Source organism: Priapulus caudatus, unplaced genomic scaffold (assembly GCF_000485595.1).
Source record: "Priapulus caudatus unplaced genomic scaffold, Priapulus_caudatus-5.0.1 Scaffold1102, whole genome shotgun sequence".
In the NCBI taxonomy this organism is placed as follows: domain Eukaryota; kingdom Metazoa; phylum Priapulida; class Priapulimorpha; order Priapulimorphida; family Priapulidae; genus Priapulus; species Priapulus caudatus.
The window spans coordinates 71,975-99,342 of record NW_014578163.1 but is presented as its reverse complement, the minus strand read 5'-3'; the positions used below and the strand labels follow the sequence as shown (position 1 = coordinate 99,342).

At 42.1% G+C, this 27,368-nt stretch overlaps 2 protein-coding genes across 2 annotated transcripts; one reads left to right on the top strand and one right to left on the bottom strand.

The window, feature by feature from the left end:
• Positions 1-5,526: 5,526 nt before the first annotated feature.
• LOC106815375 (zinc finger protein 239-like) lies at positions 5,527-6,879 on the top strand. Its single transcript, XM_014819830.1, has 2 exons — positions 5,527-5,573; positions 5,604-6,879. Exon 2 carries the CDS (start codon positions 5,779-5,781, stop codon positions 6,877-6,879), a length of 1,101 nt encoding a protein of 366 aa, XP_014675316.1. The 5' UTR covers positions 5,527-5,573; positions 5,604-5,778.
• A 5,421-nt stretch (positions 6,880-12,300) lies between these two features.
• Positions 12,301-16,924, bottom strand: LOC106815374 (uncharacterized protein K02A2.6-like). The gene is made up of 3 exons (XM_014819829.1): positions 16,874-16,924; positions 16,523-16,583; positions 12,301-13,343 (listed from the first exon to the last, which is right to left on the bottom strand). The coding sequence occupies exons 1-3, from the start codon at positions 16,922-16,924 to the stop codon at positions 12,301-12,303; spliced, it is 1,155 nt and encodes a 384-aa protein (XP_014675315.1).
• Positions 16,925-27,368: the final 10,444 nt, after the last annotated feature.

Sequence of the window (27,368 nt, the reverse complement as noted above, 5' to 3'; positions counted from 1 at the left end):
CTTGTGTCCTTGCATACTTCGTATGCTTATACAAAATCATGTATAAGTGTTTTTATACATTTATATATTGGCGCTGGGATATACATCTATAATTGCAGTATCCATGCATTACTTATACTTAAGATCACCAGTAAAATATAAGCTTGATTCCCGCATTAATTTCTTTGTAGGCATGATATCAAGTCACGATAAAGAGGCACTCTATCATCACTAGTATAGAGGGAGAAAGCAGAGAATTGTAAGTAGAGTACCTACATAAAGAGTACCTACATTCTTTAGGTAAGTAGGTAAGTTCTTTTTTAGGTAAGTTCTTTTTTAGGTAGGTAGGTAAGTAGGTAAGGTTCTTTAGGTAAGTAGAGTACCTACATTCTTTATGTAGGTACTCTAATTGTAAGTAGACATGCACGCCCTCTCCATGTTAGGGTTAGGGTTAGGGTTAGGGTTAGGTTTAGGGTTAGGGTTAGGGTCACAATGCAGTGAATGCACCATAAAACAGGAGTTTGAGGCACGTGATTTGTATCAAGCAATGGCAGTGCTCACTAGAGCCCTGTGTTCTTGATTGACCTAGAAAAAATCACGTCCCCGGATCCGCCACTGACAATTACAGCACTAGCTGGAATCATCTATCCCTGAAATTTTGATAAAACGTACATTTTACTGAGAACGCTAAAACTGTACAAAAAAGTATGAGAAAAACAACTAGATTTGAACCAAAAAGTGCATATTTTTACCCCTTCATACAAAATCGGGAGTGTACTTCCGGTCAGGTCTCAGCACCCCACAAAAAGTGTGATGAAATTTAATTTTTCCCATTCAATCCCCGTGAAAATTCAATATCCCAACTCTCAATAGGTCTATTCTAATTTTGAATAAAGCAGGGATTTAAATTAACTTTCGTGAGCAGTGATAAGACGTGATTTGGGGATTAAAAAAAAAAATCGTATATGGGGAATGCGTCCAGTCTGAGTTTCAGCAAAATAATGTAATTCTTGGAACGAATTACAGACATTTTACAGTATATATATGGAGCTTTCCATTTGTGTAATAAAACATTAGGAGAGTATGAATAGAGATGACGGATTTGTAGATAAATGTTCAGTGTTTTGTGTCTGTAAAATATGGAATTTTCCCCCATTTTTCTCCTGAAAGTAGGGGGGATGATTGTACACGCTATCCCGCACCCTCGCCCCCCCCCACTCCGAGGTCGGAGGGACCGCATGCGTGTTCCCAAAATCTCCGGTAAAGGGGTATTTTTCGCGCGACAAAATCCGGCCCAANTGGCAAAACAAAACCTAATACAGTAGATGTAAACTGATTCAGCACCTACATGTCTACTGCTGACCTCGGCAGTTACAACTAGCAGCAAACAAAGAATATCAACATCAATGCACATGGGGCAACAGGAAGCTTTGTTGTCTCTTTCGTCATCGTCCTGGATGTCAGAGCAATATTAAACTTGCATGACGGCCGCCATGTTTTGTAAACTTTATTTTCGATATGTTTGGGCGATGGGCCTGGACAGCTCAGTTGATAACGCCTCTGAATGTCAATCCAGGGGTCGTGAGTTTGAATCTCGGCCTAGCCAAAGTCTGTGATGAATAGTAATGAACTTTGTTCTGCAGCCATGAGTCTCCCACCTCTGAATATGTGAGGAAGTAGCCCGGCCCCCCACTCCGAGGTCGGAGGGACCGCATATGCGCGTTCCCAAAATCTCCGGTAAAGGGGTATTTTTTGCGCGACAAAATCCGGCCCAAGAATTGTAAAAAAGGGGGTGTATTTGACTTTTCACCCGGATATTTCTTTAAAAAGGAGGTGTTTTTCCTCTCTCTCTTTCATCTTGAATATCATAGAAAACTTTATCAAATCCCGGGATCAAATTCCTAAAATTCCTGCTAGTTTTGAAAGCTCATTCAGGATTATTTAATTTTGAAATGTAAAAATATTGCCCCCTAGTTCCCCTTGATCACTGAACTCTACACTACGTAGTGTAGACTGGTTTGACAGTTCCACACACTACACTAACGTCACTACGGTTGGAATGAGAGCTCACCGGAGATAGGGGGTACATTGAGCAGTGTTCCGGATTTAGGGGGGTCTCCAAGGCAGGAAAAACCCACAAAAAGCCCGCGAAAGGGGGGTTCAGAGATTTGAGCAGTCCTGAGATAGGGGGGTGCTTTCAAAGGGAGGGAACGAGCATATGCGTACCCTGAATAACACTGAGTGGGGGGGCCGGGGGAAGTAGTCGGTGTCTTGCAGGGATAAGGTGAGTCTAGTACTGGTTACCCACCTAACGGATTCCAGGAACGATGAATAGGTGCGCTGACCGCCATGAAATAACTGAAATACTGTTGAAAAAAGACCCAAAACAAACAAACGTTTGGCTGTATTTAGATCAGTAGCAATAAAATATATTTTTATTTTATTTTATGATTTAAAAAAAGAAATAAAATGTTTAGAGTCACTGGGAATAAATAGCGTTGGTCGGAAAAATCGTAACCACACATATTTTTTTGTTTTGGCATTAGTGTAGCTGACCTAGCCATCTGAGACAGATAACCAACTACGGAATTGATATTGCGGCTAGGTCACTCAGGCTAAACCAGTTTGCAGTGATGGGAATCGGTTGGAATTTTATCATCGATCATTGTTTGCACCCAACCAATCGATGATCGAAGATAATCGGTTGAATGTTATTGATCGCAGCTACCAGATATTGCAATATATCATATATCATATAATACAGTATTTTTTATAATACAATATTATAAAACCTATGTAACTGTATTATACATGCTTCTGTTTTGTGAAGGTTAGATTTACTGTCTCTAAGCTGTAAAGTAACCAAAATAAAAACAGAAAAATAGAATTAAGAATCATTTCATCAATTTTTGCAAATGTTATTAAATAAAAAAAAATTCTTTGATAATCGATTATTTTTTTGCATAATCGAGCACTTAGATGGTTGCTGCAAACGACTGACTTTCAATTATAATCGATCATCGGGACATCACTACCAGTTTGTGTGTGTTTTTCTTCCGTGTTTTATTGTCAGGTTTGTTTGGCTTTGTTACTTAGCAGTGTTTTACGGATGCCTCTCTTGCAACAACGATTGCTTATCTTACATATACATCTATACATGAGAATTTTCCGCGGATCCACGGATTTCCGCTTTTTTAATTATTTTTCAAAGCATAATGAGAAATTGTTTAATTCGTGTAGATCCGTTGAGAGCAAAGTGGGCTGAGGTAGGTTGAGGTTAGTCAATGATTGAAAATCGGTACCTGTGAATCGTAAAAGTATTCAAATACTGGACGATCAAAAGTAATCTGGAAAATATTGCTACTAGTTTGGGTCCTATAACTGGAGGACATTTTAGAAAATTAAATGGGGTTTTATATGCACAGAGAGCTTTTATAGCTCACGATTGGTCTCCTGCGTTCATTTTGTTCAAAATTTCCCCAGGTGAGATCCCCTGGACCCCCAGTCGACGCGGGCGCGCCTGCCACTTTTTTGGTAACTAGCTGAAACCCGCGCTACGCGCGGGCTTAGTGACTGTGATGCATGTGTTACCAGTGCAGTAGTGTCATGTGTAAGGTGTTATATGGAGAGTTTAGTTGTTGCACATGTTAGTTTTTTATGGTTGAGATGTCAATACAAATACATCATACATGTACAATCATGCTTACACGTAACACATTAACCATTTGTTTGGCAAGTACACAGTGAAATACACACACCCACACAGAAACGTTTTATTGTAAGCGTAATTAATGGGTATAACGTAAACGTAATATTACGTGCTTCGCATGTTTCCACTGTGTGCGGACCAGGTAATATTGCGTGGTTGTGATCGCTCATTTCTACGCATGTTTGCACTCTGTGCAGACGACGTAATATTACGTGCTTGTGATCGGACCGCTTGTGACAGATCGGTGTACACGGCACCCGTACACTGTACAGCATTACAGACTTCCAAAAAAAAATCTGCACTGATGAAATTCAACTTGCACATCGCATATGGGAAACTATGGCTAAACAGCTACTGAATATTTAACTTCATTATTACATGGTTATTTCTACTTACATTATGGGGCTTATTATGTTATAGGCCTATTTAGCTCCTTGGTTGAAACAACGAAATACAAACAGAACGTAAACAAAACAGCGCCCCCTACTTTCAGGCAAATGTTTACTTTTCCTGTTGTTTTTTTGTCTTTTTTAAGACCGAACAAACGGTTTTCAACCGAGTATAGTTTACAACCCGTCCCGTGTACTCATCGATCTCTTCTGTAAATTTGGCGCTATTTGGATCCAAACTGACGGAGCCTTTCTTTAACATACATACATACAACATTCGCCAAATTATAGTAAGATTCACTGCTCTCATGTATGCCTATAGACACCTGTCTCTCACTCTCTGTTGATAGGTCAATCAATAAATCACTTTAGTGATTGACTTTTTTATAATGTGTGGGCGTAATGGTTACCATTGCCGTGGTGATTTGGTCACGTGACTCCATCGAGTTCACGTGTATCTATACTCTGACAAATTTGCGACACACTAACATTTCGAAAAGTTCAGTCTTCGTTGCGTAGTATTGTCCTATTAAAGGCATAATAGGCCCATTGATTATGCAATGTTGACGAATGCTAGAGTAACTGGCACTTTGTGTAGTTAATAAGTATATATAACCTTACATCCACACGCGCATTAGCTTGTCCAATATCACTGCTGGTTACTAAGAAATGTATAATTGAAATCCGCAGTTAAATAAATCAGTTGTTTACAGTTTCAAACCGCAGCTGCCGAAGTGGGTGTGATACAGATTATAGTGCACCGGACATTTTCGCACGCATGCTCGCATTCTGTACGTTATGGTTTTACTCATGAGAATAAATGAAGATACGAAGATCTTGAGATTACAAGCAACATATAATATGTGAAAAAGAATCACGAAGCGTCCGTGTTTAATGCAGTACCTCCATTTCATCTGGCGTCCAAAACATACGGGTCGAACAAATGTTTTACGTCATCGCTTGACTCTTGGATGACATTTACGGCACGTAAATGATACGTTGATAAATATCACCAACCGATTTCAAGTTTTGTTTGTAATGTAACCAGCAGTGATATTGGACAAGCTAATACGCGTTTTGATGTAAGGTTATGTACTTATTAACTACACAAGGTGCCAGTTACTGTAGCATTCGTCAACATTGTATAATCATGGGCCTATTATGCCTTTAAGTATAACTCGTGATTTTTTAGTGCCATTCCCGCAGCAAATGAACCTGACTTTATCTCTGTGGGGCAGGGGAAGTTATCTGGGGTCTATGTTTTCTGTCCACAGGAAAGCGGACGACCGAGAGAGGAACTTGCATCGGGGAGGAAAGTGAGAGAGGAACCTGCATCGGGGAGGAAAGTGAGAGAGGGACCTGCATCAGGGAGGAAAGTGAGAGAGGAACCTGCATCGGGGAGGAAAGTGAGAGAGGAAACTGCACGGGGAGCAGAGGTGAGAGAGGAAACTGCATCGGGGAGGAAAGTGAGAGAGGAACCTGCATCGGGGAGGGAAGTGAGAGAGGAAACTGCACGGGGAGCAGAGGTGAGAGAGGAAACAGCATCGGGGAGGAAAGTGGGAGAGGAACCTGCATCGGAGAGTAAAGTAAGAGAGGAACTTGCATCAGGGAGGAAAGTGAGAGAGGAAACTGCATCGGGGAGGAAAGTAAGAGAGGAACCTGCCTCGGGGAGAAATCGAGATCTCGATCACCGCCCGCTCGATGGAACCTTCTCCTCTTCCTTCTGCTTCTTCTTCTCCTCCTCCTCCTCTTCTTCCTCTTCCTTCTCCTGCCCCTCGTGCTTCTCCTGCTCCTGCTCCTCCTCCTCCTCCTCGCTCAGACGTGCAGCGTGAAGCGGAAGAGAAACCTCACACGTGTGACGTGTGCGAGTACAGGACGTGCTACCGCCACAGCCTGAAGAAGCACATGCGAACGCACACGGGAGAGAAACCGTACGCATGTGAGACATGCGGGTATCGCAGTGCACATCTGAGCGGCTTACAGGCGCATGCGCTCACGCACGAGGGAGAGAAACCGTATGTGTGTGACGTGTGCGAGTACAGGACATGCTACCACTACAGCCTGAAAAGGCACGCGCGCCAGCACACACGAGAAAAACCGTACGCGTGTGACACATGCGGGTATCGGAGCTCTCAGCTCAGTGGCTTACAGGCACACGCGCGCACGCACGCAGGAGAAAAACCGTACGCGTGTGAGACATGCGGGTATCGGAGCTCTCAGTTCAGTGGCTTACAGGCGCACGCGCGCACGCACACGGCAGAAAAACCATATGCGTGCGACAAGTGCGGGTATCGCAGTGCAAATCTGAACGGCTTACAGGCGCACGCGCTCACGCACACGGGAGAAAACCCGTATGCGTGCGACACGTGCGAGTACAGGACTTGCTACCGCGACAGCCTTAAAGCGCACATGCGCACGCACACGGGAGAGAAACCGTACACGTGCAACATATGCGATTACACCTGCGCCACCTCTAGCAACCTCAAAGCGCACGCGCGCACGCACACGGGAGAGAAACCGTACGCTTGTGACATATGTGAGTACACCTGCACCAGCTCCAGCAGTCTCAAGAAGCACTTTCTCACGCACACGGGTGAGAAACCGTACGCGTGCGACACGTGCGACTTCAGAACCACTCGTTTGACGAATCTTCGGATGCACACGCGCAAGCACACGGGAGAGAAACCGTACACGTGCGACATCTGCTCTTTCAGGAGCGTATCCTGGGGATCTCTCTCGAAACACATGCGCACGCAGTCGCACCGAAGAAAGGCCATGCACATGCAATCGGGAGTGGTGTGATGGACGGGTCTGCAGGTTAAACAGCTAATTCGTCAGACGTAAAGTCACGTTATACGTGTGGATACAGGAGCACTCTCGTCAGTAGACTCCAGTGCCGTACACTCAGGCTTGTATGAGAGAAGAAATCCTGAAAGGCGATGTGCATGCAATCAAGAGTGATGTGACTGACAATCTACCGATTAAACAGCTAATTAGTTAGGCGTTGAACGTGTGGATACGGATGCACTCTTTCCAGTAGACGCCAGAGACGTTCACGCTCATACAAGAGAGAAAATCCTGGATGCCCCTCAAACAGTTCTTCCCCCTCTATCCCTTCTCTCTCTCTGCTCCCTCCCTCTTTCTCTCTACTCATGCTTACCAGTAAGAACGTAAGTGTAGTGTTGGATGTCGCTCAACAGCAGCCCCTCTAACAGCCTTCTCCCTCCACTCCCCCTCCTCTCCCTCTCATCTCCCTCTCCTCTCTCGCTCTCGCTCTCTCTCTCTCTCTCTCTCTCTCTCTCTCTCTCTCTCGCTCTCGCCCCTCTCTCTCTCTCTCTCTCCCTCCCTTCCTCCCTGCCTCGCTCCCTCTCTTCCTCTCTACTCCTGCTTACAAGTGAGAACATGAGTGTAGTGGTGGATGTCATTCAACACAAGCCCCACGTACAGTTTTCCCAGCTGCTCTAGCACTCTCTCTGCTGGTCGCGTTTGGTTCAATTTTATTTTGTTTTTCGATGCGCCATCAGTTTGTCGCGTTTGTAGTTAGTGGCGCCTCCTGTCGGTCGCGCTACTGCGTGGGTCTGTCGACAGCGCCCTCTTGCTGCGCTCTGCACAAATGTAAAAATTACAAAGCATAACTTTGCCAGGGGGCAGCACAAGTCACACGGTGCCATGGCCGTGTCCAGTTTGCTTATTGTATCCCCTGCGACGAAGTCGGCGGGGATACTATGGTTTCATGTCTCCTCAGCCGCCGCCGCCGCCGCAGACAATTTTTCTTCCGCTCTATGACTCGACCCCTAATTGACCTAGCGCTACAAAACTTGGTATACTTACACATCTTGGAGAGAAGGTGAGCAGCGTACCAAAACCAGGTCACCGCGACCTTTATTTGATCTTTACCTTGACCTTGATCATATTTTCCTTCCGCTCTATAAGTCAGCCTCTAATTGACCTAGCGCTACCAAAACCAGGTCACTACGACCTTTACCTTGACCTTGATCATATTTCCCTTCTGCTCTATAACTCTGCCCCTAATTGACCTAGCGCTACCGAACTTGCTATACTTACACATCTTGGGGAGAATGTGAGTCGCGTACCAAAACCAGGTCACTGCGGCTTTTATTTAACCTTGACCTTGACCTTGACCATATTTTCCTTCCGCTCTATAACTCGGCCCCTAATTGACCTAGTGCAACCAAACTTGGTATACTTACACATCTTGGGGAGAAGGTCTGTCGCGTACTGAAACCAGGTCACTGCAACCTTTATTTGACATTGACCTTGACATTGATCATATTTTCTTTCTGCTCTATAACTCGGCCCCTAATTGACCTAGCACGACTAAACTTCGTATACTTACACATCTTTGGGAGAACACGGGGGATACATGTAGTTGGTGAAAACTGCTCTTTCTAGTTATTGCTGTCTTAAAAATGTCATAAATGAATGTATACATCTAATAAGAATAATATGTGCTGGTGTAATACTCTTTTGTAATAAGCATAATAATATAATACTATCATATTCCACACCATCAATGACTACTCTTTCAGTCTTAATTTGCACCCTGTGGAAGGCCGAAGAGGGTTATTTAATGAGTCTACGTGCTATTTGCACCCAAATCGTGCAAATTTTACATTTACATACTTTCTTTGATATCTTGTAAGTTTTCAAATAATATTTAAAATTAGATAAAAGCGTTTTTAATTTTTATAAACTTTGTCAATAAGTCCTGTGCTTGCTTCAGTAAGAGCGTGCAAGATGGGCACCGTCTTTAGCCTCTACTAAACAGCTTACACATTTGCGGTGAAGGGTGTCATCTACGCCTTTAATGGAAGATGGTTGCTGTTGTAACTTTTAGGTGTTACTACCTAATTTTACCTAATTTTAGGTGTTAGGTGATACTGTAATGGTTAATGACCGGTAACACTGTAAAGGTCATTGCAACATAACTACTCATCAAATTCAATCAAACTCATATACATTACATACGAGAGATGTCTCTCTACGCTCTCGATGAAATAGTTTTTTTTAATTTATTGCTAATTAATTGACGGCAAAAATGGTTAATTTATACAAAAACATGCTTTTTGAATAATGCTCAGAAAAATGCTCAGAAACAGCAAAGAGTTGTGACCTAAACTTTTAACCATAAGTTGTTCATAATATGAACTAAAAAAGGTCTGGATTTTTTTTAAATGCTTTAATTTAAGAAATAAGTTAAAAATATGTACAAAAATTTGTAGTGAATTCTAAATGCAACAATTTCGTAAACAAAGAGCCATAACTCATAAAATATAATATTTAACAAAAATTCCAGGAACGTTTTTTCCTTTGATATGTTAGCATTGAAACGTAACAAACAAATTTGGAATCGGAGTTGCGAATTTTTCGAGAAATAGCGCTTGAAAAATCACTTAGTTTAGCATTTTTAACAACCGAGATATCAGCACTTTTATAAATTTCCTATCATTGAACGCCTGTGTTAAGAATTGACTAATGCGGGAATTTTCAATTGTTTGGGAGGCGAAATACATCACAATCTATTAATACATAGCTGCCCATGGCTGCGATCTATCAACTAAAATTGGTAGAAAAATGATGACCAAAAATTCGTCTCTAACCCTTACAGTATCCTTAACTGTGTTTATATACCTTGTGCATTTGATTAATTCGATCGATATTAGCGTATGAAGATTGGGTTGAATCTGGCCCGTAAATAGTCAAACTTGTAAGTAAGAGCACAAAGCACAGAAACTTTGCCCGTTTCAATAATTAAAGTCGTGGCAATTAAACAGTTTGTTCAATGTCTGGATGTTTGCATACTCACTAGACTAGGACAGTACTGTAATATTTTAATAGCAGAAGAGCGCCATTAGAAAAGCACAACAGAATTTATTTGCATCCGATTGGTTCATATTACATTGGAGTAATCCGGGTACTTATGACGTAGTGCATATATGACATCTCTCCTTTTTTTCTCTTTTTTTAAAGACAGTTGAATAGAACAATAGAACTCGAGCAACAAAACTATTCAGTAATAAACTTGACTTGCAAATTATCGATTAGATATGGAATTGTCAATTATAATCAAGTACCCAATATTTTACCAACATCTAATTGTATCATGTATAACTATGTTTGCAAGACTGAATTATTGAGAACAATAAAATTTTGGATTGGATCAAAATGCAATTTGAAATCATCAATTATCATTCGACTTTGAACACTAACAGTCAAACTCTGCAGCTGGGCTAGAGGTTGCTGGCACATAGCCCACTGTTGGAACTGGTCTACCACCAGTTCAATCACACAGAACAGAATCACGATTTGACGTAGGCTTTGTAACGACTTGATTTCCTGATGATTCTCCCGGAACGACTAGTGTATGTAGTGCTCTGCCGTGCCGGTTCAGTGCGTTCGGCATGTGCTGGGAGCTCATGGTGCTCTAGCAAACTTCCTGCTGTCGGGATTTTATCGTGTTCCGGACCAGTTATCACAGGTTTCGGTTCGCATGTCCTAAGTAAGTGTTTTCTGTTTCTCATGTAGAAACGTCCGTTGGGTGTGTCTACTACGTAGGACCGTGGTGCCGCGTGTTCCTGTTGTACTACAGCTAGTTCCCAAGTTTTCTGGGTCCTGATCTTGATGGTATTACCATTTTGTAGCTCTGGTAACGGTTTGGCATGCTTGTTATATAGGCGTGCCTGCTCATTCTGTCTCATTTTGAGCTGCCCACATGCATCCTTTGCAATTCTTGGCATCAGCGATGTACTTTTTGCTGGTAATCTTGATCGAAGTGTCCTGCTCATCAGCAGTTGAGCGGGAGAGTTAATGCATTCCAGCAATGGGTGCATTTTGGTATTCGAGTAATGTGATGTATGGGTCACTCGCTTTCTCGGCCGACTTTCTAAGTATGTTCTTAACTGTTTGTTCAGTCCGTTCACTGAGTCCGTTTGATTGGGGGTACGTTGGGCTTGAGGTACATAGTTCAATGTCCCATTTCCTAGCAAAGTCTTTGTACTCACGGGGGCTAAACGGCTGATTGTCAGACACAATAATTTCCGTTATCCCGTGCCTCGCGAGGATGGACTTGAGATGCGTGATCACCTCACTCACGGTTTTTGTCTCAAGTAGGCTGATTTCTGGTAACTTGGAGTAGTAGTCTACTACAACAAGATAGTCCTTTGCCCCATACTCAAACAAGTCCATACCGAGTTTTTCCCACGGTCTGTCTGGTACATCATGTGGAATTAGCGGTTCTGCTGTCTCTTCTTGAAACGGTTGCACGTTTTGCGACTTGCTATGAAATCTTCGATTGCTGGTGACATTCAAGGTCAGTAGATGATGTTACGTGCCCTGGCCTTGCATTTTTCCATCCCGATATGACACTCATGCACAGTGTTGAGAATTTCCTTGCGCATTTCTCGAGGCATTATGAGTCTTTCCCTGTAGAACAGCAGTCCTGCCTTGTACACCTCGCCACGTATATTCCAATATGGTCGCGTGGCGGGAAGTGCTTGGGACTTCTCTGCCGGCCATCCAGCATGAATTGTGGACCTGAGTTACCGAAGTTCCGGGTTTCTTGCAGTTTCATGCTTGAGTTGCTCACGCTTCTGCTCACTCACGGATAGGTTTTCCACGAATGAGTCAACTTGAACGTCCATTTCTTCGCCGAGTTTACTGTCCTTATCATTATCCCTATCCAGGTATGCTCGTTACAGCGTGTCTGCGATGTACATGTGTTTGCCTGGTGCGTAGGTGATGCTAATCTGATATCGCTGCAGTCTCAACAGAATTCTTTGCAAACGCGGCGACACTTTCACGAGGGGTTTCTTGATAATTCCTGTGGGTGGCTTGTGATCGAATTGCACTTCCACCTATCTCCCGTAGAGGTATTGGTGAAATTCTCACAGGCAAACACTATTGCCAGTAGCTCTTTTTCAATTTCAGCGTAGTTACACTGCTGCCGTCAGTGACCTAGACACATCCGTCCTGCAGCAGGCATGCACCAAGCCCATTCTGTGATGCATCGGCTTGAATTTGCACGTTTTTTTTATCATAGTAGTGTAGTACGGGTGCGCTGGTCAACTAGCCATTAATGGCTTGAAGGGCTTTCTCATATGTCGCATCCCACACCCATGCATTATATTTCTTGAGCAGATCTCTGAGCGGTGCCCTGATTTCGGCCATGTTCGGAATAAACTTCGCGACGTAATTGACCATTCCTTAGAGTCTTTGGAGAGCTGGCTTGTCAGTCGGAGTCAGCATGTCTGATATGGCTCGCACTTTCCGCTCATCTGGCTTGAGTCCTTCCGGAGTGATCACATTTCCCATGTACTCGACTGTATCCACCTTGAATTGCATTTTGGTGGGGTTAAATTTCACATTCTGCTCTCTTGCCTTTTCCAGCACTCTCCTCACGATCCTGTCATGCTCCTCTGGGGTTTCGGCGGCGATAATCATGTCGTCGGCAATTATGCATACACCTTTTACGTCACCGAACACTTGTTTGCTTCTCTTCTGGAATACTTCACTTGCTGAACAGATACCGAGAGGCATTTTCAGGAACCGGTATCGGGCATACGGCGTATTGAACGTGCATAGGAGTGAGGATTCATGGTCGAGTTGCACCTGCCAGTAGCCATCTTTCTCATTCAGGGTCGTGAAGAATTTCTTGCCATGCAATTGTGCAGCAACGTATTCCGGCGCCGATATTTTGTAATGTTCTCGCCTTATGGCTGTGTTCAAGTCACACGGATCTAGGCAGAGTTGTAGAGAATCGTTCCTTTTCTCCACTATCACGAGACTGTTTACCCAGTCTGTGGGCTCTTCCGCTGGGGTTATGCTACCTTCTGCCTCCATTCTGTCTAGGGTTTCCTTCAGCTTCCGTTGAAGGCTGAAGGGGACCTTCCTGGGCGGGTGAACTACTGGTTTGATGCTTGGGTCTAGCTCAGTCTTATATGTTCCTTCAAATTTCTCGAGCCCTTTAAACACATGCTTATATTCTTTCATGGCGTCATTTCTTGTGAGGGGTTTCTCCTCCATGACACTTTCTAGCCTCGCAATGAGCTTCAAGTCGTGACACGATTTGAGACCTAGTATTGGTTCAGAGTCAGTTTCCACTACATACAGCTCAACGTATGTGTCACGTATTTTGGTAGAGATGCATCCCAGTTGCTGAAGTTTCAACACTCCATACGCAGATAGCACAGTTTGTGTCTTACATGCTTTCGCATAGTGTTTCTCGTGCAACACATTTGCTTCAGCACCTGTCAATTTTGAATTTTATTGCTTTCTTACTGCATTCCAATTTAAGTTATGTGCACCATGCATCTGTAGCGGCGGCCTGATTTGTGCGCCCACCCGGGTCGCGCCGGAAGCGGGATAACCCGTACCGGAGGTTGCGCGGTATGCGGCGGCGGAACACGCGCCGCGGATACCCGTACCGCGCCGGCGGCGGCGGAACACGCGCCGCGGATACCCGCACCGCGCCGGCGGCGGCGGAACACGCGCCGCGGATACCCGCACCGCGCCGGCGGCGGCGGAACACGCGCCGCGGATACCCGCACCGCGCCGGCGGCGGCGAACACAGCGGCGGGTAACCCGCGGGTTACGCGGCGTTTCGGTAGCAGAGGGCCACTTCATTACACATTACGCGGGTTCTATTTTCTGCTAAGGGTGCCCAAGGGCCAGCCTTAGATTTAGAACGCACCAGCAACATTAGTTATTACTTTGATGAACCATCTACTCTGGCGCAAGTGCGAGAAGCCACTGCAGCGTGCGCCGCGCAGATAAAATATGGCGCGAAGTGGCGCAAGCATTCCTGACCTGCGCGCAAAAGGGATATGGCTGAAGCTCTGCACATTGGTCCAGAATATGCTTTCTGCAATCCGCGAGGTATGAATTTAACGTTTTACCGGTGGGAAAATGAACTTAGAGATAAATGATTGTGAATTGGTTGTGAGATGTGCATTTCAATCCCGCGGACAGCATAATCAAATAGGGGACTTTGCCCGGAAGCAAAGGTCAGTATTCAGTCGAGCAGTCATAATGTTAGAGTCATAGAGCAGTCATTATTATACTAGCAGTTTTAGTGCCCTCAGCACATATTCACATAGGGCACCTCAGTAATGATGATAGGGTTAGTCAGTAGGCAGCCAGCTTTATCGTTCGAGCTTAGGTAGTATGTAGTCAGCTAGAACGTTCAGTGACCGCAATCACATTAATTTTGGCGGGGAAGACGACGATCCGGTTTTCAACCAACCTCGCGACTATTAACTAAGGCGCATAACTTATATTGTATGTCACCACCTCCAAGAGACATCAGACAACAACACATTGTTTTTTGCATTCAAATAAACGGCTCTTTATAAGGCCACGTCACGTATTCTCGGACTTGTGTCGTATCTCTGTCGAGCTACTCACGCACCACCACCTCACGCCCCCCCGCCCAACTCCGCAGACTGTCGAAGAGACTGGCGAGTAACCGCCGGTCGGTCAAGAACACAACGCAAAAAGGTACTATACGGTCACGAAAACGAAGAAGAACGACAACATGACTAACGCGGCACTGGTATACGTAGCCGGGTAACCGGATACGAAGAACCAGAAGAAGCGGAAGTCTAACCACGGATTTAAGAATAAAGTTAGAAGAACAGTAAACGACGAAAAACGCCACACATCGTTAGTGCTCTGTACTTGTCCTAGTTCAACATGCACTGACCCGATAAAGAGAGTCTGTACTGGCAAATCTTTTTCCAATGCGTGAATTTTACCGTGCCCGTATTGCTTCCGGTTGTTACCACTACGACACATATTAGCGAAGTGATTTTACTTCTTACAGTTATGATAATCCTGTCCGTACGCAGGACATTCGTTTTTGTCGTTTGTCTTTCCACAGTTACTGCAGTTGAATTTTGATGCAGTTTGTGGCTTAGGTTTGTGGTGAAACTTCTCTGTCTGGGACTTAGCCTGGGGCTGACGGCATTTCTGTCCCTTGTTCGATACGGCATTAATACTTGCAGTAGCAACGTTTTCTATTTCTCTGAGCTGTCTGGCGCTCACCTCGGCGCCCCTGCATAACTCAGCGATCCTGTCGAGTTTAGGATTGTCGGAGTCTCTCAATAGCCTTTCCTTGAGCCTGGAGTGCCACACCGAAAATTATCTCTTTGTGTGTCGAAATCACAGTTTTTTGCGTGATTTTTTAGGGCTGTTAAGAATTGGTCTATCGTTTCCCTTTCCCGTTGGGAGCGTTCCTAGAACGTGTACCTTTCTATAACTGTTTTTTCTTGGCTCACAGTACTCACTGAATTTCTGTAGAACTACTTCAAGACTGTCCTTGTCCTCTTGATCCTCATATGTGAAGGTATTGTAAATTTCTATTCCTTTGTCTCCGATCGTGTGGAGTAGTATATCAATCTTTGTAGCACCATGTTTGCTTACCGCACATGACGCCGTGAGCTAAAGCTCGGAGTGCTGCATCCACCTTTTCCAATTCTCTACGAGATTCCCATCGAAATTGAGCTGTGATGGGGTTTTAAACAGTTCCATTTTAGGCGTGAATTACGTAATTATTCTGACACCATGTAATATTTTAATAGCAGGAAAGCACAACAGAAATTGTTCGCATCCGATTGGTTCATATTGCATTAGAGTAATCCGGGTACTTATGATGTAGTGCATATATGACAAGTACTAGTGTTCAATCCTACTTTGGGTCCCGGTATATATAGTTCAGATAGATGCTAAACTAAACCGGGGTGCTAAACTAGGATTGTCCGGCTCTAGTCATTATTAGTTGAAGAGCACTAAAACGAATAATCGGCGAGTTTGCGACTTGGAAAATTGACCTGTCATACTCATGTGGAAAAATGAGCTATAATTTACAGTCCTCGGCGCTTATTTTCAGATCTGGTTGTCCTGTTGGACAACAAGAAGCAATTATATCTTGTCCTAATTTTGGTTCCGTGCCATGAGTGTATAATATAGAGATCTAAGTTATATAAATAGATTCATATAATTTTTCAGTTTCTGATCGGGCAACTAGCCAAGAGAATAACTTGTCTGACATAAACATTGATTTGTCTCGGGCAATTGGCCAACCGTTATTGTCGAGGGCTGATTTATCTTCTAAAATGTATTGATTACAAAATCTTGCTAATAATAAAAAATCGCATGTGGCTAATAGTGTAACTGACCTAGCTGTCTGAGACAGATAACCAACCACACAATCGATATTGCGGCTAGGTCACTCAGGCTAAACCAGTTTGTAGTGATGGAAATCGGTTGGAATTTCATCATCTATCATAGGTTACACCCAACCGATCAATGATCGAAGATAATCGGTTGAATATTAGTGATCGCGGCTAGTCCGGCTACCAGATATTGAAATATATCATATATCATATAATAAAGTACTATTGTTTATAATACAATGTCGGTGTCCAACCTGTAGACTTAAGCAGTGACCCAGTAACTTCGTTGGAACCAGTGCTGAACTCAAGGCAGCTCTGCGAGAGTGGAACAGCAAAAATATCCCTGCCTGGCTGGCGCAACACGGCACGACTTGGATTTTCAATCCCTTTGCTGCATCCCACATCGGCGGAGTATGGGAGTCCATGATCAGAGTGGTGAGGAAGGTTATGAATGGAGTCATGAAGGAGCAATCTATTCGCCTTGACGACGAAGGCCTGCCTACCTTGATGTTCGAGATAGAGTCCATCGTCAACGAGAGGCCCCTCACCACACTGCCGACTCATCCTGATGATCTCAAGCCATTGACGCCAAATATGTTACTTACTTTGAGAAACCAGCCGGTCTTGCCTCCTGGAGTCTTCTGCAAGAAAGACATGTATGTCCGAAGGCGTTGGCGCCAAGTGCAGTATCTGGCGGGCCTGTTATGGTCTAGATGGCGGAAGTAGTATTTGCCTTTGTTGCAGACAAGGCAAAAATGGTTACGACCAAAGAGGAACATTCGGAAGGCAGATGTCGTGTTGGTCGTGGATGAATCGTTGCCTAGAAACAGCTGGCTCCTAGGACGAGTAACTGCCACCAGAGTTGACGACAAGGGACTCGTGCGTTCGTGTTCAGTTAAGACGCAACACTCTGTGCTGGATTGTCCCATTCATAAGTTATGTTTACTGTTAGAAAGTGAAGGGGCAGAATAACCCCCACCAACAGCTTCCTACGGGATAGGTTGCTCCCGACGGATTGATTTGTTATAGCGTGCCGCGAGTTAATGATTCTGGATTCTGGATCGTACTTTCAATCCGTGATTCTTGGTTAACTATTGTAGTTTCCAGCCTTTCTGGCTTATTTCAGTTGAGTAGTGTTTACACTTATGTAATTGTTAGTACAATTAAGGAGCCGGAATATTACGTTACGGTAATTTGTGTTCATAGATGGTGCTATAGGTTATGTGTCTAAGAAAAGAACAGCCCTTTGTTCTCAAGATGTCACTCATGGTGGCATGGTAATTCATTCGTCCCTTTCAAGTTTGGATTTTTCCATGCATTTCTCAGTTTATGTAGGGTGCGGCTTGTTACAAAGGCCACAAATATTCGTGGAGTTTATCTATGTCGATTATGTTGATTGTCAATTGTTAGTTGCAATCTACATGCAATTTGATGTTTTCTATGACCATTCTACAGACGTCTGATCCGTGTTCCCGCGCTTTATAATTGTTTCTAAAGTTATATTGTAACATATGTTTTACAAATGTTACATAAGTTAGGTAGAGACACGGAGTGCGGCTAGACTCAGGGTTGTTTTGGTGGTAGTCTATGTAGACAAAGCGTCGCGCATCTTGTGCGGCTAGATTGATGTTGGGAAAATGGTAAACGTGTTTTAGGTCGGGCGTTTCTAGAGTCATTGTGAAATGGGGGTAGGACGCGTATGGGAGAAGGAGTGACATGTGCGCTCAGGATGTAGGGGTTTTGGAGGTAATATATAGGAAGGGATATAAGAGGGAGAATCTGGTTGTGGTCGCGGAAGTAAGCACACGTGCTTATTAGGCGATTGTGCGCGTGTCTTTGTTTCTTTGCGCAAGATGTGACTACACTGTGTGCAAGTTATTAAAGTTTATTCAGTTTAATACACACGTTTGGATTTCTACTTCATCATGTCTACATGAACTCTTAATTCAACGTTATAATATTATTTGTAGATAACTTGGTCGATAATTGCTTCGAAATTATGCTATTTGTAATGTCTAGCTCTATTTATCTTTGAAATGTTTATCGTATAACTGAGTTTTGCTATTTTGCTTATAATTATTGTTGTAGAGTATCGACGTCAACACAACTAAGTTGGATTAAAGAATAAAGTTTATGAAGAAATAATCTTGTTGTGTACAGATACAGTTGGTGGCGCACCCTTGCAAACCCGTACTCCTATAGATAGTGGCGCCTCTTGGCGATCGCGCTGCTGCGTAGGTCTGTCGACAGTGCCCTCTTACTGTGCTCTGCATAAATGTAAAAATTCCAGTGTAACTTTGCCAGGGGACGGCACAAGTCGCATGTTTATCATTGCTGTCTCGAAAATCTCATAAATCAATGCATGTGTACATATAATAAAAATAATATGTAGTGATATTCTTTTGCAATAAGCATAATAATACAATACTATCAGGAGTAGATAATAGAAGAGGAGTATGACAGGCTAGAAACACAAGAAATTCAACATTTTCATACTCGTATTTATCTATGATTGATTAAGTGAAATCCAATAAAAATTACATCAGCACTAGCGCTGAACATCCAACTTGTCATCATACTTTACTGTGTATCGATATCTCTTCTTATTATGTAGTTATAGCTTCGAACGTCAGACGTGGTTTCACTCATACATACCGCTAAGAGTCGATCATTTACAGGAGGTGTACAACAGTAAGCTTCCGCAATTGTTCACCGTTGCACTATTTCGTCTCTATAAAAGGCCTTTTTGGCTTTTTTTTTCGCCGAAATTCGGCACTAGTGTGCAATAATGTGCATTAAGCGCGCAAGGTAGATGCTTCGTGGACGTCTAGAAAGCATTAGATGTCAAATTATTCGTGTTGTGTAATTGTGCCATTTCAGCTAGTGGCGTAGCCCACTGATTTCTATAATATAATCTGGATAGCGCTTGGCCTATCCGCACTTAACATGAAAGTGACGCCACAGCGCCATCTTCCAACCACTCCCAAAAGCTGAATCCGACGGTCTGTGCCCCACAACATTTCAAATGAAAAATAAGAAAACGCGACTTATTCTATTATTCAAATTAGCAAGAAAAAAAACTTTAATCCATATTTAAGAGATTATATAAATATGGATATGTATATAGATAGATACATGTATACAGCTAAAGGAAAGAGAATGACACAATATAATAATTTTTCACGTGACGTCACGAGTCACGTGCTAGCTAGTCGCAGCCTATTCTACCAATCATAATAATTCTTGTTACCATTCGTATGAAAACAAACTGATGAATGAACACAACTTGATTGAACTACATGAAATATTAAATATATATATTTATAAGGCATATAGGTAAATATTGCATATAGGTATAGTTGTGAAGATTTCGGGGGTGTGTAACTTACAGGAGCAGTAGACTAGATCAGGATGGATAGACTGAACTCGCGGTATAGATGGAGTATAGCCATATATTTACTAAAGAGAGGATAAGATATAGACCGCACATAAATATATGTCAACACGTATGGGGTGCCAACCGTGAAAATATTATTGAGCACATTATTTAGCGTATAAAGTCATTATTTACTAAATAATGCCTTTATATAATAAGTAATATATTATATAAATAAATAATACATTATTTAACATATGATATATTATATAAATAAATAATACATTATTTAACATATAATATATTATATAATTATATAATATTTTTACGTTCGGCACCTGGTCTTAGTATGCTCGGGTGGGCCCCCTTACACGACGTGACAAACGCAGCAAAAAAAAATTGCTTGTGATATCGCTGGTACAAGGCTTGCAGTTAAGCTTGAAACATGCTGCGAATCAATTTTTTCAAATTCAACGGCTTGTTATGTTCCGATGTTCACTTGTTTTCTGTTTACTGCGTTTGTAACGTGTAAGGCGCCCCACCCGAGCATACTAAGACCAGGTGCCGAAGGTAAAAATATTATATAATTATATAATACATTATATAATTATATAATATATTATATGCTAAATTATATATTATATAATTATATAATATATTATATAAATAAATAATACATTATTTAACATATAATATATTATTTAACATATAATATATTTTATGTTAAATAATGTATTATATATATTATTATATTAATATATATAATATATTATAATGTAATTAATATATTATATAATGTATATATATATATTTATATGTTAATATAATGTATTATATAATTATTAATAATATATATAATTATATAAATTTAGCATATAATATATAATATATTATATGTTAATTAATGTATTATTTAATATATAATATATTATATGTTAAATAAGTATTATTTATTTATATAATAATATTTATATTGTTAAATAATGTATTATTTAACGATATAATATTATTTATTATATAAAGGCATTATTTAGTAAATAATGACTTTATTACGCTAAAATAATGGTGGCTAAATAATATTTTTAACGCGTTGGCAACCCTATAGAAACAAAAATCAGTAAGGTGTTTGAACAAGCAGTAGAGGCCGTCCATAAGGCTGCAGGCCTGAATAAGCTATCGAATAAAAGATATTAATTAAAAAATACTCACACTGTTTACTCGCTTACACAACAGTTACACTTTATTCATGTTAAATAACTAAACAGATGTCAATGCTCTATGCTCCTGCTGCGAAAACTTTTGCCAGCTCTTATTGATGCGAATTTCTGTCAAAGTTGTCTGAACTACATTTAATACACAAAATAACGCATACTGAACCGGTCGCTCTGACTATCGCCACCTGACGGAATCTACGACGAATTACAAATACAAAAAGATAATTTTACTTCTAAGCTTTGCTCGCGACTGTCACGAGCATCCAAGCTTGCGTGCACATATGCTATATTATTGCACTCTAGTGCCGAATTTCGGCGAAAAAAAATGCAAATAAAAGGCCTTTCTAGAAGACGAAGTTAGTGCAACGGTGTACAATCGCTGGACGCTTAACTGTTTATTATCGCCTCCTTAAAGGAGCAGAGAATGATACGAATCGGACTTTAAATTTAGATGAATTGGCTTTCTGACCACCTTTTCCTTATTACGGGTACCGAATTTTCAATTAGGTGGCTATGACTCCACGATGCTGAGATATCGGCTCTCTGTGAAAAGAGCCCCCAAAACAATGCAGAACTCAATGTTCGCATTTCGTGCGGTTATGCGTTAGTGTTAAGAAGAGGTTAGGGTAAAGATGCAATGCACTTAGGAAATAAGATGTAAAAGAGAATAAGTTAAGATATTTGACACTGTTAGGTTAGTTAGTGCACAATAGAAGTTAAAACGATAGATAATAATCGATTTTTTGACACAAATTGTGTGTAATATATTAGTGTGATTTTATGTATAATTACATGCAAATACTGTTACACGGATATGACATGTTTACATAAAAAAACATGTATAAATGTATTTGAGCATGCTATGTGACTAAAAAACATGCTTTCCGATGCACTAGCATAACAAATTTTCATATACATATAAACTCAATATTATTCGACCCGTTCCTTTGCAAAAGCGCATTCATTTAACAGGTGGCTTTAAGGTAGTTGAACAACAGTAGAGGCCGTCCATAAGCTGCCAGGCCTGAATAAGCACGAACAGTATTAATTAAAAATACTCACTACTGTTACTTCGCGTACACAACATACACTTTATTTCATGTTAAATAACTTACAGATTTCCATGCTCTATGCTCCGCCTCAAGAAACTTTTGCCAGCTCTATGATGCGAATTTTCTGCAATAGTTGTTCTGAACATCATTGTCATACAACAAAAATACCATCGAACCGTCGCTCTGACTACGCCACCTGACGGAATCTCACGTAATATCAAAACAAAATAATTTTACTTCTAGCTTTCCTCCACGTCCACGAGGCATCCAACTTGGTGCACCAATGCTAGATTATTGCACTCTAGTTGCCGAATTCACGGTCGAAAAAAAAATGGCGCAAAAAAAGGCCTTTTCTAGAGACGAGTTAGTGCAACGGTGAAGCAATCCGGAGCGCTTACTGTATACGCCTCCTATACAATAGATGGGACACTTGGAACCTATTATGTGGTTCACGCGCGACACTATCGTCCGACCAACGGTGAGTTAGGGGTCCACGTAACGGAAAATTTGCCAATAAAAAAGTATGCCCAATAGTTGCCAATCATTGTTTGCGCGCGAAACATCAGCTGAGCATGATACATGGCCATATTTTAATGGTTCAGTAAGAATACTATGGGGACACAGTCAGGAGAGAGACTCCCCCTCTCGCCCCAGCCCAGGAAGTGTTTCATGCTTGCCACTTTACTGGAATTATGGAATTTAGATGACTGTATATGTCGCTAAGGTTTGGCCTATTGCAACTGAGTAAGGTGCGCTAGGCCTTCATCCCTTCACTTTTATTACAGACAGCACAGTCACTAGCTGTGATACCTAATTATAAAGTATGCAATAGCCCAACGAAATTAATAACTAAGCTGTTTGTAAATATCCGCCTCCATTGCACGTTCTGCCCTCCGTGAGAACAATTTGTACTGTTTTGTAAACTGTCGGCGGGCGCTGGCTCGGGGCGCGCGGGTGTTTTAGTTAAGAGAAAAGAACCCGCAATTGCTTTCCACGGCCGTGTAATGGCTAAAATAATTTGTTGTTGTTTGTGAAATCTATACACGCCAGTCTCCGCGGTGCATGGGGATGCAAGGATTTCCTCTGTTTATCAATTTCTGTAGCGTGTGTTACGCCGAGATATGGTTAATTGCTTAAGTTAAAATTATGATAAAATATGTACCATATATAAATAGTAATTATGTGAATATACGTCGATGAGACCCAATTTGCGCTGCAGTATGTTTTTTTCTTGTTTCTATCAACCGCACAACGAAATCAATCCACTTATCCTCTCTCTCTATAAATTGCAAACCATTTTAATTATAATCCGAATTGTAATGCTGATCTATATCAATTTGTTATCATTCTTCATTACAGTACTTGCAATATAACTTGCATTATAGTCAGGTGCACAAATATTGACTATACTTTCTACATGCACGAATATTCTACACGGGGTTATGAGGTGGCTAATTATATTTATATGAACGGTTACACTGCCGCTGCGACTATGCTGATGCGCACACGAACGTTACCCTGCTTAAAAATGTATTTATTCCCTCGTTCTAGTATGGTTAAACAAACTGTATGTCAGATTTCGTGCAAGCTACCTATAGCAATGAGCTTATGAGATAAAAATGTAATTGAACATCGATTTATAATAAATCATGTTTGTTTTTTACTCGAGCACCTTTCGAGTGTCGTCTGCATATATTCTACTGTTGTTAGCAGTCAGCTGGTAAGCTGCGGACCCTAACTCGCCGTTGGTCGGCGCTGGTGTCGCGCGTGGGACATCGAAACTGTATGGCAAGCATAGCGGCTGTCCCATCTTATTGTATATGATCTTTGCTATAAACACGCACGTCCGTGGGCGCAGCCATCTTGGATCATGCTATCACTGCTGCTGCTGCTGCCTGTCGGGGAAAACAAGGAGTGTTTACGCGAAAAGCGATAACGCGATAAATAGAATATAATAACCTGTGCGGTTAGGTATTATTGGTCAGCATAATATATGAGGGGATTTGAATAGAATGAAGAGTTTAAGTTGTCAAAGAGAGGAATATTTACTCAGAAACGGGTTGCATGAGAGGATGCAACAATCCGTACCAGCCACGGGTTGCGTCATCGGGTGAGCGATTGCACCACAGTGATTGCGCCAGTGAACGAAATCTGCGCGTTGCCAGCTAGGTATATAAGGCGCGCCGAACAGAGCAGAGGGAGAGCGTTACTTTTCAGGTCTAGGTAGGAAGAAGAAGAAGAAGAAGAGGACGAAAAGAAAGAGGGAAAGCATTATTTTCAGGTCTAGGAAGAAGAAGAGGAAGAAGGAGGAGAAGAAGAAGACGAAGGAGAGGAGGAAGAAGAAGAGAGGAAGCGAGAAAGCGTCAGAGAGATAGGGAAGAAGCACAGGTTTTCAGGTAGGTGAAACCCGGAGACGAACGGAGAGGGGAATAAAACGAGGACGGAGAAGAACGGGATTCCGGTTAGGTAGAGCCAGGCGTGCAGGAGAGGGAGACACCTTGGAGACTGCCTAGGTCTACGCGAGGAGAGGACGAACGTAAGAGAGAAAGACGAAACCGGCGTCGCGTTACTTCGTTAATATTAATCTAGTGGTGATAGGATCTGCAGCACATACGAGCGCAGAGGAATTATTTGTGAACTAGTAACAAGGAATAAAGCTATAACCATACCGTTAACCAAATATCACTGTGTTCTGTTGGTTTGGTGCTACCTGCTACGCGACATCACTGTCCTGCCTGTTATACCAGCGGGAGCGGACACTGAATCCCACTACCGGGACACGCGTTAGGAAACAACGTCTGTCGAACCGTAGTCGGCCATCCCTATGGCTTCTACAATAGCATATAGCATACATAGGCCTACATATATCATATATGATAGATGAAAGATTATATATATATATATATTTATAACTTATTTAGTTATTAGTCTTATAAATATAACTAAGGGCCAAGGCATATAATATTAATAATAGCCATTATAGGTAAATTTAACCCTAGCAATACCGTTTCTTGGAGCTAAGGTAAATATAGCATAATTATACTATTACTAGTATAGCATGCATAGACCTACATAATATAGCATATATGATATAGCATAAATACATATATGATATAATAATTAGCATATACTATATAGCATATATATACTAGCGTATAGCATATACCCAGCCAGCACAACAGCATCAGGCCAAAATTGGGCCAATATCGGTTAATCGTCGCATTAATATCTGCCCGATTTGTTGCCAATATTGGCCTGATTGGTTGCCAAAAATTGGCCCGATTGGTTGCCAATATTATATTGGCCCGACATTGCCACTATCAGCCCGACCCCCGGCTTGCACCTTGGCTTTAACTTTTCTTGAATGTCAGTGTGGGCTGGGCATATTTGAATGAAAAATATGTACAATTATTCTGGTTTCAATAAAAATTTATTAAAAAGTTGAAAATGCATGACAAAACAAGAAAATATATTTAATAAGATATATGCCATTGATCCACCAACATCTTGATATTTTATTGAACTATACCCAGTAGAAAATGAAATCCATACAAAATAAATGCAATTTAGTATTACAGTTGGCGCAGTGTGTGGCCCTGGGTAGTTCAAAAAAACTGGTAGTTCACTGACCGCTAAATTAAAAACACCGCGAAATTGTTCAAGTCTGAATTCGCAAAAATATATGTACGCGAAAAATATGGTGTATACAGTATGTTCCCCCTTGCGTGATCCCCGCATAATGCCGCAATAATTCCTCCGGTCGTTCTAAGATTCGATCACTGGATTGTGACTTCGACTGAACTGCCACGTCGTGTGTGGTGCGAACGAGGAAGACATAGATTCGACAACGGAGATGAATTAGGCCTACTTTATGCATCAGCCATCCAACCAACGCGTTTAATCAAAGAAGAAACATCAGACTAAATACACTTACATAGGTGTGCGGATCGGCTCTATAATATAGGTGGACTCATGACACAATAGAACGTGACACAGTAAGGATCCGGCTCAAGGCACGGGCAATCGAGATGAGTCGCGAGGAAAACCAAGCAAAATCGTGAAGGAAATCCATTGAAATCTTAACTAACGTCGGGACTAAAATCCGCCAAAACCTTAGCTAAAGTCGTGACTGAAATCCAATTGAAACCTCGTTAAGAACTGGGAACTTGGGTGGCGTAGACCTGGTTGCTAAACGCCCCGAGACGTGGGAATGCTCCGTGGTCAGCGGAACGAATCATCAAGAGCCTGGGTTGACCCTCAGCCGTCTACCGCCGTCCGGTGGAGGTCGACGACGGGACGCTCAGGCAGTCGCACAGTGAGTATCACACGCACACAGCAAAATTACAATGTGGGCCGGGTAGCTATTATTCAGAGTCAAACACGATTCTCAGGTCAGTTATTTACAAGTCAAAACCAAAGACAAAAGGTTCAATGAGTCATTTTAAATGCAATTTTTAATGGTGTTGTACAAATCAGAATGGATTATGCTGGCGGCAGATGAAAGAAAATACTGTAGACAGTGTAAATACATTAAAATCAGAAATTTCACCAGGTGATGACGACTCACATTATTTTGCATTTTGCTAAAAACAATACCCAGCGACTTGCGCCTAGAAATCCTAGCATAGGTCACAAATATACAATAGTCATATGCATGCAGAAACTGTTAGTTGGAAGAACAATGCACTATTAGTGTAAGTTGAGCGTACACCCTATCATTGCGTATGGAGGTAGTGGTCGTCACATAAACTTTACGAGACTGGCTGCGGCGATGCAGCTCCCTCGTACAGCATGCATGTACATCATGTTGCACCGTTACGTACATGCGCATCATTTAGGTGTGAATATAACGCATGTGCACACATATACGCAATAAGCATTATCACATAGCACACACATTCCACAATACTAACTTCGTATGCGCGAAAGCGAGAAACTTAGGGAGTCGCGCACGACAATCTATTTACTACCAGTACCAAAGTTTTAATGTCTCTCTACTCTTTTTCACATATTATTGCCGACAATTTCCTGTAAATGCAGTCCAAATTCTCATCCACAACACACGCTGGCTGCCGAACGCTAGCTGCTGCACACTGCCACATAAATATATCGCAGTGGCTACGCGTCCGGAACCGGTCGCCTAGCCTCCAGGCTACGCATCCGGACATCCACTCAAACAGTGATCGCGCGACTCGCGTACACGCATGATTGCGCAACGGGACGCTCTGCTGATTGCCGAAAATATACAATATATGCACTGCTTCCGTTTATCTTTTCATTCGTCCTCTTTCGCTCTCTCTCTCTCTCTCTCTCTCTCTCTCTCTCTCTCTCTCTCTCACACACGCACAGCTCTCTCTCTCTCTCTCACGCTCTCTCTTTCACACACCTCCAGCTCTCTCTCTCTCTCTCTCTCTCTCTCTCTCTCTCTCTCTCCCTCTCTCTCTCTCCCTCTCTCTCT

What these genes read in the sequence shown, in the direction of transcription:
- LOC106815375 (XM_014819830.1), top strand. Translation starts at nt 5,779, where the DNA reads ATGGAACCTTCTCCTCTTCCTTCTGCTTCTTCTTCTCCTCCTCCTCCT.
- LOC106815374 (XM_014819829.1), bottom strand. Translation starts at nt 16,924, where the DNA reads ATGTCTTTCTTGCAGAAGACTCCAGGAGGCAAGACCGGCTGGTTTCTC. An exon ending in AGACCGGCTGGTTTCTCAAA is followed by an intron (nt 16,584 to 16,873) that starts GTAAGTAACATA and finishes CCACTCTCGCAG; the next exon opens with AGCTGCCTTGAGTTCAGCAC. An exon ending in GTCACTGCTTAAGTCTACAG is followed by an intron (nt 13,344 to 16,522) that starts GTTGGACACCGA and finishes CAAAATTGACAG; the next exon opens with GTGCTGAAGCAAATGTGTTG.